At 35.2% G+C, this 19,037-nt stretch overlaps 4 protein-coding genes across 5 annotated transcripts; 3 read left to right on the top strand and 1 right to left on the bottom strand.

The window, feature by feature from the left end:
- Positions 1–5,073: 5,073 nt before the first annotated feature.
- LOC125193747 (heat stress transcription factor A-6b-like) lies at positions 5,074–7,030 on the top strand. The gene is made up of 2 exons (XM_048091618.1): positions 5,074–5,610; positions 6,076–7,030. Exons 1-2 carry the CDS (start codon positions 5,323–5,325, stop codon positions 6,805–6,807), a joined length of 1,020 nt encoding a protein of 339 aa, XP_047947575.1. The 5' UTR covers positions 5,074–5,322; the 3' UTR covers positions 6,808–7,030.
- Positions 7,031–9,024: 1,994 nt separating this feature from the next.
- LOC125193744 (dymeclin-like) lies at positions 9,025–14,797 on the top strand. Of its 2 annotated transcripts, XM_048091615.1 has the most exons (19): positions 9,025–9,110; positions 9,242–9,433; positions 9,823–10,065; positions 10,639–10,702; positions 10,781–10,910; positions 10,987–11,131; positions 11,299–11,559; positions 11,647–11,731; positions 12,215–12,317; positions 12,693–12,818; positions 12,891–13,004; positions 13,311–13,429; positions 13,531–13,615; positions 13,703–13,795; positions 13,893–13,982; positions 14,082–14,201; positions 14,294–14,385; positions 14,514–14,568; positions 14,647–14,797. In XM_048091615.1, the coding sequence occupies exons 2-19, from the start codon at positions 9,250–9,252 to the stop codon at positions 14,716–14,718; spliced, it is 2,181 nt and encodes a 726-aa protein (XP_047947572.1). In that variant the 5' UTR covers positions 9,025–9,110; positions 9,242–9,249; the 3' UTR covers positions 14,719–14,797. The 2 variants fall into 2 exon arrangements, with proteins under 2 accessions (XP_047947572.1, XP_047947573.1); XM_048091616.1 differs by lacking the exon at positions 9,025–9,110 and having other exon boundaries at positions 9,296–9,433; positions 9,823–9,934.
- Positions 14,798–14,880: 83 nt separating this feature from the next.
- On the bottom strand, positions 14,881–16,504 carry LOC125193745 (perakine reductase-like). The gene is made up of 6 exons (XM_048091617.1): positions 16,353–16,504; positions 15,895–16,272; positions 15,647–15,819; positions 15,468–15,564; positions 15,232–15,385; positions 14,881–15,154 (listed from the first exon to the last, which is right to left on the bottom strand). Exons 1-6 carry the CDS (start codon positions 16,410–16,412, stop codon positions 14,973–14,975), a joined length of 1,044 nt encoding a protein of 347 aa, XP_047947574.1. The 5' UTR covers positions 16,413–16,504; the 3' UTR covers positions 14,881–14,972.
- Positions 16,505–17,416: 912 nt separating this feature from the next.
- LOC125195351 (glutathione S-transferase T3-like) lies at positions 17,417–18,436 on the top strand. Its single transcript, XM_048093509.1, has one exon. It carries the CDS (start codon positions 17,417–17,419, stop codon positions 18,434–18,436), a length of 1,020 nt encoding a protein of 339 aa, XP_047949466.1.
- The last annotated feature ends 601 nt before the right edge of the window (positions 18,437–19,037 follow it).

Raw genomic sequence — 19,037 nt, 5'->3', positions numbered from 1 at the left:
AGGAGGAGGGTCGTCACGGCGGCAAGGAGTGTAAATTGGTGGCGGTGATGGCGGGGAAGGAAGTTCATCGGCGGAGAGGCTGAGTGTGTGAAAAGATGTATAGAATTGATGCAAAGCGTGTGTGTCTGTGAGTCCAAGTCAAATAGACTAAGGCAGTTGGTTTTATAATTTTGAGAGCAAATTAGGAAACAAAAAGATTTCCGGACAACTAAGTTTACATATTTTCAATTCCTCATAAAATAAATATTGCTATAAATCTCTAGACAAAGAAATAAAGTTTTAAGGTATTCTTTCACTATTTTTTTTTAAATCTTTTTTACTACTATTTACCCTCTTTTGCGTAAGAATTATATTTTGGAATATTTACATTATTTACTTTTCTATTATTATCACTTTATTTACAGTTTCTTCTGAACTTTCTTTTCTCCATTTTTGTCTCATCTTTTATTCAATGCATCTACTTTTGTTTGGATTTCTTTTATCTTATTTTTAATATATCATACAAAATTAGATTTATTTTACAGAATCTTATATACAGTACGTTATATAATGCGAATATGCGATATTATATCTATTTGCTTATGTATTATACTGACTAATTAATTATATATAAATCGATAGATATTTTATCATAGTACACGATTGTCTATAATACATATATAAATCATAGATGCAATATTTTAGTATATACGAATACGATTATCTATATATAGCAAGGTATACAAATTTTTGAGAATTTGTTTGACTATATGAGGGAATATTGATGAATATGAGTCCAGTTTTTTCCCCTTACTTTTATAATGGAATGCCCCTAATTAATACATATGGTATGGATGCCCCTAATTTCTAAACTTCAAATTATATATTATGTTAGTATATATTAGAGAAATATAAATGAATTATTTTTTGGTCTTTCAAAAAACATCTACAAGAGAGAAAAGTTTGGTGGTTGGTGGTGTTGATGTAGCAAAATAAAGTTGATTGTTATGTTATGATCGATTTTTCATGGAGAAAATAAAGTTTGGGAAAAAGGGTCCCACTTATGGGATGGATAGATCGATGAATTTGATGTGTGTAGGCTCGTAGGGCTGTCCCAATTCATGTACAAATGATGTTTGAAATTGATTGGCACACGGTTGTCTTTGGAGGAAAACAATACTCACTTCTCACTTAGTTTTATAGTAATAAAGTCATTTTACCATTTTGATACATTACATAAGTCATTTCATTTTCTAGTAAAAGTCACACATTTTTCCACACCTACTCTACTTTACTCTCTCTTACTTTATTTCTCTCATCTCTCTATTTTTTACATTTTCTACTTTACTCACTCTTACTTAATTCACCTAACACTATTTTTCCTAATCTCTGTGCCGAAAAGAAACGTCTCAATTACTATAGAATAGAGGAAGTAGTATATAATGAAAAATGAGCTGAATAAGTTAGTGGAATATTAATTTTATTATAAAATGTGAGTGAAATAAGTTGGTAGAATATGAAACCTATGTAGCATTTAAGGGAAGAAATGAAATAGAATTCTCATCATGTGACATATGTGATAAAATAGGACTTTTATTATGATAGAGTACTCTTATAGGAAGGCCTCTTGATTAGGAGTCTTGTTTCTTTCACTCATAAGTTTTAAGAAATAATAATAATGAATAAGAAGTGAAAAAATTGATAGAATATTGATCTTGCTTTTATATATTAATTTTATAATAATGTATAGATGAAAATTGAAATAAATTTATGAAATATAAGACATGTAATGCTTATGTTAAAAGTGGAAGACTCCTATAATCACATATATTGAAATGGAAAAATGGTATACTAAGTATTGAACAAGAATGTAATAACTTTTTTCAACTTTTTAATTACTCCTTCCCATAATAGAAGTAGTTTGGGCACAAGTTTTAAAATATGTAAAGTGAGTTGAATAAGTTGGTGAAATGCAAGTTCCACTTATATTCCCTTCGTCCACGATTAAGAGTCTCATTTTTAAATGGCGTGGGTTTTAAGAAATGTTAAGAAAAGTGGGTGGAAGAAAGTTAGTGGAACAGGGGTCCCACTTGTATATATTAGTTTTGAATGATATGTGAGTGGAATGAGTTAGTTGAATGTGGGGTCTCTTTACCATTTATGGTAATTATGAACCGGGACTCTTATTCGTGGACGGACTAAAATGGAAAAACGAGACTCTTATTCGTGGACGGACCAAAATGGAAAAACGAGACTCTTATTCGTGGACGGACCAAAATGGAAAAACGAGACTCTTATTCGTGGACGGAGGGAGTATATAGTAGTTTTATAGTAATAAAATGTGAGTGAAACGAGTCAGTGGAATGCGAGACCTACTTATCATTATGAAAAGGTAAAAATAGGATAGTATTATTGGACGGACGAATGACGAAATAAAACTCTTATTGCGGAAGAGACTACGAGAGAGTCAAACTTTGGTGGAGAAAACAAAATCATTTCTACTGAAAACTAGATAACAGTCTCAAAGTCAGTGTACGACGCAAGATTGATCACCTACATTTCACAAAATTAGGAGCCAGGCCTAGAGGGTCCGGTCCACTCATTTTTTAACTCTCAATTTCAAGATTTGTTTAATTATCAATTTTATGATATTTTTTAAACTATTTATTTTAGAATAAAATGAGTATCATGCTAGTTTAGTACTACTACACGTCTATTATTATTTTATATATTTAATTTTATTTTTAATATATTAAAAAATTATTATTGATATTTTCAATTTTTAATTTTTATCACAATCAGAGCTTGATATATTTGTTTTCTTTCTAACTACAAATAAATGAACAAGTCTCAAAGTCAGTGTACGACGCAAGATTGATCACCTACATTTCACAAAATTAGGAGCCAGGCCTAGAGGGTCCGGTCCACTCATTTTTTAACTCTCAATTTCAAGATTTGTTTAATTATCAATTTTATGATATTTTTTAAACTATTTATTTTAGAATAAAATGAGTATCATGCTAGTTTAGTACTACTACACGTCTATTATTATTTTATATATTTAATTTTATTTTTAATATATTAAAAAATTATTATTGATATTTTCAATTTTTAATTTTTATCACAATCAGAGCTTGATATATTTGTTTTCTTTCTAACTACAAATAAATGAACAAAATAATAAATTGAGATTGGATTTTCAAGTCTCACATTTGCAAGAATGTGTTATCGATATACGAAGTATTTTATGACATCTGATGTTTATATGTAACACAAGAAGCTAACGCTAAGCACTAAGATCTTTAGATTTACGATATTCATATGTCACTCATTGATTAAATGAACTAACTTGTACTACATACGTGCAAGTATGTAGGCGTCATGTGCCATGCTCCAGCGTTGAGCACATGTGCGCACAATAACACTGATGTCATAAAATATCAGTATTCCTTATATCAGAAGTTCTTTTTATTAGTGAGTACAAAATTAATTCATCTATCCGCCAATAAAGTCTTACTTGTTGGCAACACAACTTTAAAAATATATATGAACAAATAAATAAGTTCTTGTAACATGACTCACGCTATTAGTTTTATAATTAAATATGAGTGAAATAAGAAGTAAACGTGTGTCGTACTTACTAAATAAAGAAATACATTTGTTAATGGCATTTTTAGTACTCCATATCTAAATTATGACAGCATTTTGAAATTTTAGGAAAATGCATAATGTATTGAATAATTGAATGAAAGTTGGGTGGGCCCTGAAACGGGTCTGGGCCGAGTCAGATATGTTCTGAGCGAGTCATTAATGGGCCTCTGATTCGTTCAGTAATGTGGATTTGGGCCAACTCATCCTCTCGGGCCAGCCACTGTTAATCTGGGTCTGCCCGACACTGCCTTTTCTGCTTTTGTCTGCAATTTTTAAGTTTGTTGTCGACACTCCTACCCAATTTTCGGGGCAATACTATAATTTCAATTAAATTTGATTCTTACTCTTCTTTTATATTAGAGCTTAATAAATTAATTAAAACACCAGATATGTTTATGCAATAACGTATTCTTGTAAGAAATGATCTAAGAAAGAAATTATTTTATCATTTACATACTCATTACTTTATTTTATCAATTTTTTATCTGCCCAATTTCCACTAGCTTTTGGCTCAATCTACGAGAAAGTTACATTTTTGCAACCAAAAAGTTTAACCAAATTTATCCGTCAATTTGAAACTTTAATTATTCTAACAAATCAATAGTTTAAAATCGCCGACATTAAATATTTGTTTTTTTGTAAGAAGGTCCCCCGAAACTACACCAGCCCCTTGTTTCTGTGTGCTAGCTATTCATTTCAAACATACTATTAAGAGAATTTTGTATATTTTATTGCATAGTTCTCTAGATATTTGTTGGAATCTTTTACACTTTTAAACTAGTAGATTTCTTTTAAGGAAAATATCTTCTTGGACTCCTAATTAAACACCTAAGTCTTCACAATGCTGATACATCATTAAGCTAAGTGTTCTTCTCTCCTTGAATTTAGGTGGCTTTGCATTAATATAATACAATGGCAGATTTATTAGGTAGTTAGGTTTTTATTTATATAATCAATATCACATGCGCATTTCTCCAACTGTGCACATTTTAGGAGTATATGACATTAGTACCAATTAATTTCTCTTTTCTCACTCCAGAAATGAGCAATGTTACCAAAAAAAATGTTTCAAAAATCAATTACTCCGTTAGAAATTTAGAATCACAATTATGCAATTTCATAACTTTTACAAGTCAATTCATTGAGGGATTATAAATTACAACACTAGCTAGCTTTATACAGAAGAAATCGAGATTCTTCTCATTTTCTCCTTTTTCCTTTTTTTTCGTTGTTGTAATTAATCGAGACAGTAGTGTTGAATAATGTCTTCCAAAATAGTACCAATAAAAAAACAAACAAAATTCTACCTTCCCAAAGAAGAAAGGGCCCCCAAAATATCTTCAACACAACTTTTGCCTACAAACTTTCCACCTGTCCAAGTTTGAAAAGTGCTATAAAAATATGCTTATTCTTAACATAATTTAATTCATAGGTCTCACCACTTCTCCAATCACCTCTTCATATTTGCAGCCCACTTGATAACAAATTCATCATCATCACCACTCCAAAATGCTCCCTTTCCAGTTTGATTCAATTTCAAGAATCCCCTTTCACCCTTAGAAACGACAAGAAACTAGAATCTTGATGTTTCTCTCAAACTTGTCATATTTTTTTTATAAAAAAAATACTACTGTTCATGCATATTTGATCTTGCTATTTTGAATTACACCAACCATATAAGATCTTGTGGTCATGAATAACCTAGGATCTGCGAAGGAGGAATTCTTGGGATCAAGTTCATCCGAATTCAGTGTCGGCAATCCTCAGCCTATGGAGGGTTTACATGAGGCAGGCCCTCCACCATTCTTGTGCAAGACATATGATTTGGTTGAAGAGGAGAGTACAAATGAGATTGTTTCTTGGAGTAGAGGCAACAACAGTTTCATTGTGTGGGACCCTCAGATATTTGCCACCAATCTCCTTCCCAAGTTCTTCAAGCACAACAATTTCTCAAGCTTTGTCAGACAACTCAACACATATGTAAGGCCTACTCTTTCTTAAATCTTCAAGTTTCTTGGTGTTTAATGTTTATGGTTGACTGATTTGAAGTTTCTAGTAATTGTTGTGGCATGTATACTTTAATTTTTGGAATGCCCTAGATTTGTTTGCCTTTACAAAACCATATACATGTTCTTGAAGCATCTACAACATAATATTTTAATATATCAAGACAAGTTGGCACTTTCTTTTATATACTATAGCCCTTTTTATCAGTTCAATGAATCAAATCCAGCTATTGAGTTTCTGCATATACTCTCATATGTAAATATATACTGTATATGTTAATGTACATTTTTTGTGACATCATATCATATGTGGTGACCTTATTGTATCGAGATTTGATTTTTATAGGCTTTTTTGTACAAGATTTGATTTTTATACAACTAGTTGTGATTTCTATATGAATAGATGTATAAATGAGGGGTAGGAATGTGGACTGTGCAGGGATTTAGGAAAGTGGATCCAGACAAGTGGGAGTTTGCTAATGAAGGGTTTTTAAGGGGGAAAAGGCATTTGTTGAAGAATATAAGGAGGAGGAGAACACCATCATCAAATTATCTATCTTGTAGTAACTTAGAGCCATGTGTTGAGTTGGGGAGGTTTGGTCTGGACGCGGAGATGGATCGTCTGAGGAGGGACAAGCAAGTTTTAATGGAGGAACTGGTGAAGCTGAGGCAGCAGCAGCAGAATACAAAGGCATATCTTCAAGCAATGGAGCAAAGGCTCAAAGGGACTGAGCAGAAGCAGAAGCAAGCACTCAGTTTCTTGGCTAGGGCGATTCGCAGCCCGGATTTCCTGCAGCAGATGGTGCAGCACAAGGAGATGAGGAGGGAGATTGAGGAGGCCATTGAAAAGAAGAGGAGGAAGAAGATTGATAATCAAGAATTTTTGTTTCAAGGTGATGATATTGATGGTAAATACATTAGTTTTGGTGATGTTGGAGAACTTGAGGGGTTAGGCTCTTTTGGTGTTAAGGTTGAAGCTCAAGATTTTGATGGTTTGGGGGTGGGAGTGAGCATGCCTAGCGATTCATCGGTGAGTGTTGGGGGGCACGTGGCGCCTCGGGAGTGGATCGATTGTGGCATTGATGATGATCAAGGGTTTTGGGAGGGTTTGATGAGTGATGGAGGAGTGTTGGGTGATGAGGGTGTGGATGTTTTGGCTAGGCAACTATGATTCTTGGATTCTAAAGCCTAAGATAGAATATGATATAAGAAGCAAGGGTGGAGATCATAATGAAATCAGGAGATTGAAATTTGCTTAATTAGGTAGCTATGTTAGGAACCCTCTAATTAATTGCAACATTCTTGAACAATCAATGTTTAAGGACTGAAATTGGTTTTTATTGCCTGATTTTACCTCAATTGATTCTTAAATGTTTTGTGTTTTGTCTGAGCTATTTTAGGAGCATGAAATGATACTGATCATGTGAGAATATCTTGCTTTGGAATGTTGCTAGTTGTTGCTGATGTTTGTTGGCTTGTTGAAATCGTGTCTCCTCACTATGCCAAAATTAGCAGTTGGGAAATTGCTCAGAATGTTAACTAAGTTAATTTTAATACGAATTTCATTGCTATTATACTCATTTTATAGATTTGAATAAGGTTGAATATGGATGACTGTATGCTGTACACGTACATATGCAATACAAATAAAATTAAATTCTTGGAAATGGTTTTGGAATTAAATATGGTCACAAGAGATGACACCATATGGCCACATGCTATATACTTATGCCTCATCCGACACATCATAAATCTCACTTTGTAAATTAATTTGATTTATTTTAGCCCATAATTAATTAATTCTCACACTTGATACAATTCCTTCATCAAAATTCTTCTTCGCCATGTTTGTGCATAATGTTTGATCATAATAAAAAGGAAATTAAGAAAGAGCAGTTAGTGGTCTACGAAAATATCGGTCAAAAGGAGTAAGAGTACATATGGACTTAATTAAGAAATAAAAACGTTATTAAGTGACTTATATCTCGATCTCAATTAAATAAATAAGGAGATCATACAACTAATTTATTTTCTTATGTGAAAACATCATAATACTTATGTAAAATGTTAGGTAAGTGATGGAAAATGACACAACAAAACTACAAAGCCAAACTCTATATATGTGCTGTCTATTTTATTTAATTTAATGGGCCCAAATATTTGGTTAGGGACAGACGGTTAAACAGGCCCAGATAGTTGGTTTAATAAGCCCGCCCCAATGTTCTCTTTCGGTCATCTTTCTATTATTGGAAATTTAGAAAATCTGAAATTAAAATATACCGTCTAGGTGGAATGTGATCAAATGAAAACTCTAAATATTTTACAAACTCAAAAATATGATCTGGATCATTGAAAAATGTCAACAAATAAAAAAAATTATCAAAAGGAAAATGTCAACATAATTTCAGCGGTAGTCAATGATTGATGTTGTGTTGATAGTATTGATACTGTGTTTATATTAAAATCTTAAAACTTTACTCTGTGTTGATATTGTATTGAAACTGTGTTGAAGCTGTGTTAAGGAGTTTTGAGTTTGTACAATATATAAATTTGCATTTTATCACTACCCGTAGGTAATATAGTGAGTACATTAGTATCCAGTACCAATGAATGAATTATTCATATTACTAGGAATACGAATTCGTTTAGACCGTCCAACTTATTATTTTAAAAAATTCTCAATTCCTATCTTTTCGATGAGATAATATATCAAACAAAATTAGCTAAAATATTGAATATCAAAGTCGATATCACAAAATTGCTATCTTTCAAACTAAACATAGAATTGCTTATCTATTTAAATTAACCCTGAAAATTAATGGTACCGTCCCATAATATACAATTAAAGGCAATTTAGTCGGCCGGATTTAAGAAGAAGCCAACATATTTGTTCTTTATAGCAGTAGTTTATTTCGCAGCTTTAAGTAAACAAAAAGCATGGCAAATAATTGTATTTTGAATAATTTGTACACCATTAATTTTATGTATTTTGAATGTAAGTTAGATGTTCTAAACGGAAGAGGAGCGGGAGAGAAAATACATTGTAGGAGTTGTTGGTCGTGATAAAAATGAAAGAGAATGATGACGTGGTAAGGTCCTAACCAGAGGAGAAGACGCACGTTGTAAATGCCCTTATTTTCATCCACTGTTAACTAAATTGAACTAATGTAGTGATGTTACAACTCCGGTTTATTTAATTACATTTATATTCCCTTTAAGATTGCAATTAGCTGGTATATCAAATTAATTGTTTTGAGTTGAAAGAGCGAAATTATTTAAAAAAATATAATTAAAAATATCAAGTAATCGACTGAATTAAATAAGTGTGCATAACTTGCATAGATACAAATGGAAAGTTATGCAGGCGCAAGGGGCAATTCGGTCAATAAAAATAAACGAGCAGTGTGCCATTGTTTCTTCCACCGTCACTTGACTCGACATGCCATCCATATCCATGGCTTCCAAAATTCAACCGTAATAAATAATCCAATTTTCCTCTCGCTAAACCCGTTTACCTCGTCAAAACCTTCGTCGTCGTTACGCTTGTTCGGATCCGAACACATTTTCGAATTCGTATCACGTTTACGTGTGTAGCTGTATTGTAGGTTTTGGAATGGGCGGAGCGCCATCGACACCGCGGCTGGGCAGCGCAGTGGAGTCGGCTGAGTACTTAATTGCGGCCTTCGTTGGCGAGAAATCGTTCCCTCTCGCCTCTGATTACTGGCAGAAGCTTCTCCACCTGCAACTCGACCTTCGCTGGGCCCCCGATCGCGTCCTCGAAGCTTGCCATCTCTTCGGTCTGTGCATTTTCTCTTCGTCTAATCGTCTGCTGTGATTTACGCATTGTTCGTAGCTGCAAATGTTTTATAGCAGTATTTGATTTTTTTTTCTGTTTTTTTTTTCGGCGTGATCGACCGGTCGTTAGTTGTGTTACGTTTTTTAAATTCATTTTCATGTGTGTTCTCTTCCATATCGCGCAATTGAAATCTAACGTCATCTGGAATTTGATTTTGCAATATAAGATAGTAGTTCACATTTTCTCCTGTACTAATTAACTGATCACTTTTCCCCCTCTTTTTTTATAATAGCTGGTAGTTGGTAGTAAGTAGTACTCATGAATTCCGCATCCGAGCTGCTGAGTCATTTGAACTAAGAGCAAAGCCTGCTTTGTGATTTTTGCTTGCAGCAAGGAACAATTGTGACACAAGGCACCTGACGAAGATTTTGATACACCTATCGTGGTGCTTGCAAGAGTGTGTTGATGATGCCTCTGCTGCGGAATCTCCAGCTTTCTCTAAGTCTCTTAATGCACTACTTTTATCATCCATTTTTCTTAAGTATCTCATTGAGAGTGCAACGAGTGACAACTTTGAAGAACTATACCTATTGCTGGATGAAACTGAGCCGATTCCTAGTAATTTTTCAAAAGGTTCATTTTCTTATGCAATAGTCAATTTCATTTAGGATCTATATAGTACATAAGGTTTGTTTCATTTTCTGATTTGTCTCCCCTGGAGAAATTAATACTCCCTCCGTCCATGAAAATTCGTCCCGGTTTGACCGGGCACGGGTTTTAAGAAATGTAATGGAAAGTGAGTTGAAAAAGTTAGTGGATTGTGGGTCCTACTTTTATATATTAGTTTTATAATAAAATGTGAGTAAGAATGAGTTAGTGGAATATGGGGTCCACTACCAAAAATGGTAAAAGTGAAATGGGACAAATTTTGGTGGACGGACGGAAATGGAAAAATGGGACAAATTTTCGTGGACGGAGGGAGTAATTTATACTGCATTACGCATATATATGCTCTTTTTCATAACAAATACAACATAGATTAACTCTTATTTGGTTTAATTTTGCTTTTCATTAGTTATTCTGGTGAATGTCTATATGTTAAATTCATGAACACACTCTCCAAAATTTCCACCTTCCAGTTACAGTTGATTTCCTGAAAAAATATTCAGTGTCACTTGTTTTACTATTATACCATTATCCACTCAGGTGAAAACGTTGCAGACCGTGTCATGTACAGTGTGCTCACCTTCATTGCCAAAGTTGATGTTAGGTATGGTGCTGATGTTATATGTCTGTTGATGCAGTGCCTTCTATTAGTTTTCTTACTTTATCAAATTTTCTGAATAAGACCTGGAACATACCTTCTACATTATGAGCTGCTTAACTTCTTGCTGATTGCCATGTCGACTCAACTTCTCTCTGGGCCATCACCAGGACTGAATGAGAAACACCCTTTTGCTGATGCAGCAATGACTCAGGTGGATTCAAGTGGCACATGCTTCCATCATCATTATCTAATAATTTTCTATTTTTAACCGCCTGTTGTTTCTGCAGGAAAGTTCCTTGGTTGATTTGGTCGTGAACAAGTTATTACTAAATTACACCATTCAGCCCAGGGTTCCATTAAGCAGTTTATTGTATTCTGTGTTTTCTGAAGCAAATCAGCTTGGTGTGCTGAGGAGAGTTGGCTCTGCAGCTGGTATAGTGTGGTGCAAACATTTTCTTTATCGATTATTAAGTTTATCTGTGATTTGATGTTTTTGTTTTCTGTTACCGTTGCATGTTGGTTTATTATGAAAACTCTTGGAACCCAATAATTATAATTTGGTTGTCAATGTCATGACTGAAATATTTTTGTGTTTGCAGCAAACTTGATGCTGCTGCCCCTTAATTACTTAGTCAGCTCAAACTATGAAGCTTCAAGAAGTTCATTGGCAGAAAGGAGTCTAAATGTCATACTTGTTCTTGTTAATTACCGTAAATGCATGTCTGATCTTTCTCTGAAGGATAAAGATGACAACTGCAATTCAGATTCCCTCTGTAAGGAAGAGTGTCACCTGGAGGAAGAAACATATTTTTCCGAAAACCCTTTCTGCAAAGCAGTAGAGAATGTGCAAGATATTGAATGTATGATCCTGGGCTTTTCCAGATTCTCTCAATCAAATGATATTATAATATATAAAGTGCTGAAGTTTTTGAGCTGTTCACCTGCAGTTAGCCACACTGAAGATGAGAGGAATGCACCTGGTGATCTTACAGTGAGGCTACCTTTTGCCTCTCTGTATGACACTCTTGGCATGTGAGTGTTTCCAGAGCCTTGTACTTGACATATAAATCGACATTATAAATTATAGCAAATGTTAAAATGCTAATGGGATTTTGCTTATTCTACTTTTGTTATCAGTAAATATCTTCTGAAATGCTATTGTGTGAATATATAACGTTCTTTGTTTTCAGAAAATTTGTTTTTAGTGGCTTCTATTAGAAATATTTACAGTTGATAATTTTCAACCTGGTTTATGCCCTCAGTTTTTGCATTCTGCATAAATGCCGCACTGATATAGCTGTTCTTATTTAGTTTCATCTTTCAGATCTAGTGGGTGCTACTATTTTTCAATTGAGACTTGAGCAATCTATAATCTAGGCTAGTACTATATGGGCTCAAGGCCTCTCTCTGTGCCAACACATTGCAATGCACCTCTGAGATCTTGTATGTGAATAATATATTCAGTTTAAGTGTTTTATTGAGTGCAATTTTACTTTATTTTCACTCTATTCTCAGGTGCTTGTCTGATGAAGCATCTCTCCTGTTGCTTTATTCTCTAATGCAAGGAAATTCATACTTTTTGGAGTATATTTTGGTGCGAACAGATTTGGATACACTGGTATGAATTGATTTCTGAAGATATTATCTCTTGATGTTTCATATAAAACATAAAACATGGATATGTGATGATAGTTTGAAATAATGACTGGTGGCTAACTGTCATGACTAAGTACGTTTATTGTAAAATAGTTGATTTTATTGTATTAATATCAAATTGTTCTCTGTGGAAAGTGTTTATTGTACGGCTACATGTTCTTTCCATGGCTATCTTGTAACATCTGAGAATAATGAGAATCATAGTCCAGAGAGTTTCTGCAACTACTTCATGATTAATTAGGGAAAAGTTTGTGTTGGTTGATCTTACATTTTTGTGCTGATGCACGGTTGTTTTTCCGGTGAATCGTGGTATGACAACTTTCTGTATATGCTACAGTTGATTCCCATGTTGGAAACTTTATATGATGCTCCAAGAAGAACACCCAATCATATATATATGGTGCTGATAGTACTTCTTATACTCAGCCAAGATTCCTCTTTTAATGCCAGCATTCACAAACTGGTAAAGAGAATTTAGTTTCAACCATTTAAGTTTATTTATGTAAGGTCTTACTGATTAGTGTTATTCTTACAGATGCTTCCTAGTGTTCCATGGTATCAAGAACGTCGCATTCATCAAACTTCTCTAGGTTCCCTGATGATCATAATTTTGGTCAGGACAGTGAAATATAACCTCTCTAAACTGAGGGTGAGACTTGATGCTATGCTTTCAGTTTATTTTTCTCTTTTGTTTTGACAATGTAGAGTTTATCCTTCCAAATGCCATATTGTTAGACTTGATGATTCATTAATCATTATCATCTGAAGGCTGTCCTCAAAATATCTTCTAAATGTTCTTGTTGAGTTCAAAACTTTTGTTTTCCTTTTATAAGAATTTAAAATCTTTAATGTCCATAACACAAAGCAAGCATAGACGATAACTTGTAATCATTGGAAGAGTTAATTTTGAGAAGTTATGTGGTTATATAGGTTTCTGACATTTCAGATGCAACAGGATATCTATCTCCACACAAATTGCCTGGCAATTTTGTCAAATATGGCATCATATGCTAACCATTTGAGCGCATATGCATCACAGCAGTTGGTCAGCCTTTTTGACATGCTTTCACGGAAGTGAGTCACATCTGTGTTGTTTTGTCCTTGGCTCCTCAGTGCTAGAATAGGGAGCTCTTCAATTTTTCTTCCGCCTCCCGTTTTAAATGTCTCCATCGTAGGTACAATAAACTAGCAGAGCTTAACAATGATAAGATGAACACAGCAGATGCCGTTGCCAGAGGAGACAACTTTCTGGAGGATCCGGTAAGTCCTTTTATCCTTTTTCATCTGACTTATAAGTGATGGCAATAGAGTTATGTATAATATTGACCTATACTAGGAATGCTGCAGATAATGGAACTGCATATATATACGGACTTCCTGAGACTTGTGCTGGAGATACTAAATGCAATTCTAACTTATGCATTACCTAGAAATCCAGAGGTATTAGAAAAGTGCACTTTAATTCTCATGTGTATAGTATTCATCTGATATTTTTAATCTCATCTCCATATCACATATTTTTGGCGGTGACATGCAGGTTGTTTATGCAATTATGCATAGGCAGGAGGTTCTTCTACCATTCCGGAATCATCCCCGTTTTAGTGAGCTTCTGGAAAACATCTTTACTGTACGTATTCATCCAAAGAATATTCCAGTTTTGGACTTCATAATTAGTGTTACCTATCTCATGCATAAGAAATGTCCTCTGCATTACTTCGGTTATCAGGTTCTTAGTTTCTTCAATAGCCACATGGATAATCAGAAGATAGACGAGGAATGGTCGGTAGAGAAAGTTCTTGAAGTCATAATCAACAACTGTCGATCTTGGAGAGGTGAAGGAATGAAGGTATAAAGAAAAATGTTTAATTAAGTAACCAAAATAATTCTTGTGTTGCACGATTCCTTATTATCTTAACCCGCTATATTTGTTCTTCAAAGATATTTACGCAACTACGGTTTATCTATGAACAAGAGATCCACCCCGAAGAGTTCTTCATTCCATATGTGTGGCAGTTGATATTGTTCCGCAGGTATCCTAATTTCCATTCAAGTTTTATGTTTTGACCTTTTCTTTACCATTCAAGCACTTTAAAATTCGTATTTTCTTGGTGTTGTACTCAATTCCAATATTGATCGTTTTCCACATATTTCAACGTAGCTCCTTTACTTTCAATCCCAGCAGCATAAATTTATTCCCGGCACCTATACATGAGGTAAACTCTCTAGCCATCCGATTATAAATAACAAAGGGCGTGTTATCGTATTCAAGCTTTGTTCGAATCGAAATGCAGGACATAAATGATGAAGTGGAGGCAGAGAAGCTCCAAACCGGTGAGCTGAAAGATGATGCATTTAAAGCATAGGAGGGTTTTCTTATAATCAAATGTACATAACACAGTACTAATATACATCTTTGAGTGTATAGCCATTTTTGTTCTTCCATCTCTTCTTATGTCACAGATTAGATCTTACCAATGTAAAGAATAAGAGAAATTTCTCTAACTTGCAGCAATATACTAGAAAAGTTGAAAAGAAACACTTCCATTAATGAAAAGCTTCATGTTTATTTTAGGTGTTCTTGTGTCCAGTATTTATTCATCGATGGGATGGGACAGTATCATTTTTCATAGGGGGGTGTGTTTGCTAGCTTGTATGCAAACTTGGTAAAGTTGCCAAAATCCCTATCACCACCAACTTGATCAACTGGAATTGCTTCACCAATCTCTTTCAATTCCTCTGCTGTCAGCTTCACTCTCAACGACGCAGCGTTAGCTTCCAGATTTTCAATCTTCGTCGTCCCTGAAAGCGTTGTACCGAGAAATATCTTATGTCTATGTAAAACCACAACAAGTCCTGAGTAAGGGTTTGGGTCGTACCAGGTATGGGAACAACGTCATCACCCTGATGGAGAAGCCAAGCTAGAGCTAGTTGAGGAGGGGTGCAAGAATGCTTGGCTGCTAAGCCAGCAAACCGGGTGTATATTGCCCGATTCTTTTCTTGATTGTCCCCACTGAACCTCGGATGGAACATCTGTACAGACAAACAACCACAACGACGACATCATTAGGTAAGACTGGGAGAGCAATGTGCAGAAAATATGTGTAAAAGTTACCAGGATGCTCTGAGAAGGCAAGCTCTCAACCATTCCTTTCCCACCAAAGAATCCATGACCAAGAGGACTATATGCTACTATACCAATTCCAAGTTGTCTACAAAAAAATGAATAGCACAAACATAAACTAGATTGCATCAACAAAGACATTTCAGATTAGGATCCAGATTCTGACTAACCTACAAAGGGGAATAACATCCTCCTCGATGTCTCGAGTCCACAGAGAATACTCCATCTGCACCGCAGTGATTGGATGCACAGCGTGCGCTCTCCTGATCGTGTCAGCACTAGCCTCAGACAAACCAATGTAGCGTATCTTCCCCTCCTCGACCAGCTTCTTCATCTCCCCAACCTTAAAGAACACAAAGTCAGTATCGCCTATCTCTAACGGAGCTCAACCTATATAGTATATGAGTGTGCTACTCACAGTTTCCTCTATAGGCACAGACTGATCAACGCGGTGCTGGTAGTACAGATCGATGTAGTCCACATCGAGGCGCCTGAGGCTAGCCTCGATGCACTGCCTGACGTAGGCAGGGTGGCCCTGCACCACAACCTGGCTCAGGTCTGGCGTCATAGAAAGGCCAAACTTTGTTGCAATCTGAACTCTGTGACGAGGCAGATCTTTCAAAGCCTTGCCAATCATGATCTCGTTGTGGCCTTGTTTGCCGTAGACGTCAGCAGTGTCAAAGAAGGTGATGCCTCTGTTGAATGCTTGTTTTAGTATTTCGCCTCCGGCTTCGTGGGGGAGAGGAGCATTCAGTATGCCGGAGAGGCTCCCGCACCCGAACCCCACTCTAGAAACATGGTAACAACCATTAGGTTTTCTGTTATTGCATCAAAAATAGCACAAGAAAGCATTAGAGATACTATTATCTGTGTTACCTCCAAACCTTGGGAGCCTAGTTTAACTCTTGGCACTTGAATCTCACAACTCTGCTCCATTCTTCTTATCAACCAAAGATCTCTCTTCTACACTTTAAGAGTAAACTATAGCTGATGTAGTAATGTTAGAGAGAGAGAGAGGGAGAGGCGTAACCGATATGCATAGTGGAGGTTGGAGAGACGTGAAGATGACATGTTGTTCAGAGTAGAGCCAAAACTGGTCTTCAACATGTCCATTTTATAATTTTGGTTGTATACTTTATTTTTTGAATTTTTAAATGCTGAACATTTAACTCGGATCACAATTGGTCTTACACTAACAATTCTGTCAATTTTAAAACAATTTTAACTTGAATTTAATGGTTTTAACAGTCCCATTTGGGTTAAAATCGTTTAAAAATCAGTCAAAATCGAGCTAAAACTGTTTAAAAGTTAATGGAATTATTAGTATACGATCAATTGTGGTCCAAATTGAATGTTCAAGATAAAAAATTCAAAAAATAAAATATATGACCAAAATCATAATATTAGCATATATTAAGGACTAATTTTGACATTTTACTCTTTCGTTTACTATGATACTTATTTATTTTTCCCCTCGTAGATAGAGAGAGCTTTTGACTAGGAGTACTATTTGAAGGACAACAATGCCTAATGATCCATTAAGACCAAGTTTATTGGTGTGTACCTGCCACATCCCTATTACATTTAAAAAATAAATAAAAATTAATCCATGAAGTCTCTCTCTCTCCTTGACACAGGTCGCATAAATGCATGAAACCAACCGACCGGTCGCCTCTCTCATCTCACCACTCAGCCAATGAGATTGTGCCAAATGGCACAATTTCATTGGCTGATATTATTTTTTTTAATAATTTATATATCTTTAATATATTATATTAAAAAATTATAAAAATTATACCAAAATTCATAATTTTTCATCCTCTATAAATAGAGACCACATTTGCTATAGTTTTGCATAAAAAAAATATCATCTTTTCTCTTCCTATAATCCTTATTGTTTAATACAATTTCATATTTTTTAGTCTCCTTTGTTGCTAACTATGGAGGATGATGAGAATAATATATTTTCTGATTCTCCAAATTTCTCTCATTCCCAAAGCTTCAACCCTTCCCAAAATTTTAATCCTTCTCAAGATTATTTTCCTAGCTTTGATGATTTTCCGAATTCTGAACAATTTCAAAGTTCATTTCAAAATCAACATTCAAGCCAAGACATATCACAGACCAACATAAGTGCTTCAAACACTCCACATGGTTGGAGTGAGCAAGAAGACATGGCATTAATGTCTGCTTGGTGTTTCGTGAGCACAAATGCAATTGTTGGCACCAACCAAACTAGTATCCATCTATGGCAAAATGTTCTTAAACTATATGAGCAAACAAGAAAAGAAAATCCAAGAATGGGCCAACAAAGAAGTTTGGAGTCATTGAAGCAGCGCTACAAACGGCTCAACGCAAATGTCACAAAGTGGATTGGTGCATACAAACATGCGCATGATCGAGCTACGAGTGGCCAGTCTAAAGAGGACATTGAGAAAGCCGCTCAACAACTGTATGGTAAGAGCAAGTTTACTCACCATAAGGTGTTTGAGGAGGTGATGAGACTCAATCCCAAGTGGGAATTGAAATTGAATAGCACCGGTTCAACGCGTTTCCAGCCAGATGAAGATAGTCTTGAAGAAAGTCGTGGGAGCTCAAAAAGGTCGAGGACTAGTGAGGAAGGAGGACCTCAAATCGACTCTACTCCTGAGAGTCATTCTTCAATATTGCAACGTCCTATTGGAAGAGATCAAGCTAAGGCTAAGGCTAAAAGAAAAGGCAAAGAAGTCGCAACACCATCATATACAATTCCTAATGATTTCACTGCAGCACTGCGTGAAATGAGAGTCACGCGTGAAAGGGAATGTGATATTCAGGAACGGAAGATCAAGGCAGCTAGTGATATTCAGGAGCGGAACATCAAGGCAGCTATCCTTACTCCCCTGATGGCTAGGAGGGACTTAACTCCAGAAGAAGAAGATCTGAAACGCAATCTCATAGCAGAATTGTTTGGGAAGTGATCATAGTTTATCTGTTTTCAGTGTGTGTTTCTTAGTATGTAACTTTCAACTTCTGTTGCTTAGTATGTAATCTTCAATTTCCGTTGCTTAGTATGTAACTTTTATTTTCTGTTGCTTAGTATGTAATCTCCAATTTCCGTTGCTTAGTATGTAACCTTTAATTTCTGTTGCTTATGTGATTTCCAGTTTATGTGATAAGCCCTTCAATCAAAGCATGAATAGATAAAATGTGCTCACAAGTGGTGGTGGAATCCAATAGAAACCCATGTGATCACGAATAATAGAAGTATTCCTACATGACAAGTCATTTTCCACTCACAAGTGGTGGTGGAATCCATTAGAAACCCATGTGATCACGAATAATGGAAGTATGCCTACAGACAAGTCATTTTCCACTCACAAGTGGTGGTGGAATCCATTAGTAACCCATGTGATCATGAATAATGGAAGTATGCCTACATGACAAGTCATTTTCCACTCACAAATGATGGTGGAATCCATTAGAAACCCATGTGATCACGAATAATGGAAGTATGCCTACATGACAAGTCATTTTCCACTCACAAGTGGTGGTGGAATCCAATAGAAACCCATGTGATCA

This window comes from Salvia hispanica, chromosome 6 (genome assembly GCF_023119035.1).
Source record: "Salvia hispanica cultivar TCC Black 2014 chromosome 6, UniMelb_Shisp_WGS_1.0, whole genome shotgun sequence".
Classification (NCBI taxonomy): Eukaryota; Viridiplantae; Streptophyta; class Magnoliopsida; order Lamiales; family Lamiaceae; genus Salvia; species Salvia hispanica.
The sequence above is the reverse complement of the archived record's forward strand: the minus strand, read 5'-3'. Positions and strand labels throughout refer to the sequence as shown.

Bases quoted from the DNA above. Each gene is read 5' to 3' on its own strand.
- LOC125193745 (XM_048091617.1), bottom strand. From the start codon at position 16,412: ATGGAGCAGAGTTGTGAGATTCAAGTGCCAAGAGTTAAACTAGGCTCC. The intron at 16,273-16,352 runs GTAACACAGATA...GGTTGTTACCAT, and splicing joins TAGGCTCCCAAGGTTTGGAG to GTTTCTAGAGTGGGGTTCGG. The intron at 15,386-15,467 runs GTAACTTTTACA...TTGTCTGTACAG, and splicing joins TGCCTTCTCAGAGCATCCTG to ATGTTCCATCCGAGGTTCAG.
- LOC125195351 (XM_048093509.1), top strand. From the start codon at position 17,417: ATGGAGGATGATGAGAATAATATATTTTCTGATTCTCCAAATTTCTCT.
- LOC125193747 (XM_048091618.1), top strand. From the start codon at position 5,323: ATGAATAACCTAGGATCTGCGAAGGAGGAATTCTTGGGATCAAGTTCA. The intron at 5,611-6,075 runs GTAAGGCCTACT...TGGACTGTGCAG, and splicing joins TCAGACAACTCAACACATAT to GGATTTAGGAAAGTGGATCC.
- LOC125193744 (XM_048091615.1), top strand. From the start codon at position 9,250: ATGGGCGGAGCGCCATCGACACCGCGGCTGGGCAGCGCAGTGGAGTCG. The intron at 12,318-12,692 runs GTATGAATTGAT...TATATGCTACAG, and splicing joins GAACAGATTTGGATACACTG to TTGATTCCCATGTTGGAAAC. The intron at 12,819-12,890 runs GTAAAGAGAATT...TTATTCTTACAG, and splicing joins ATGCCAGCATTCACAAACTG to ATGCTTCCTAGTGTTCCATG.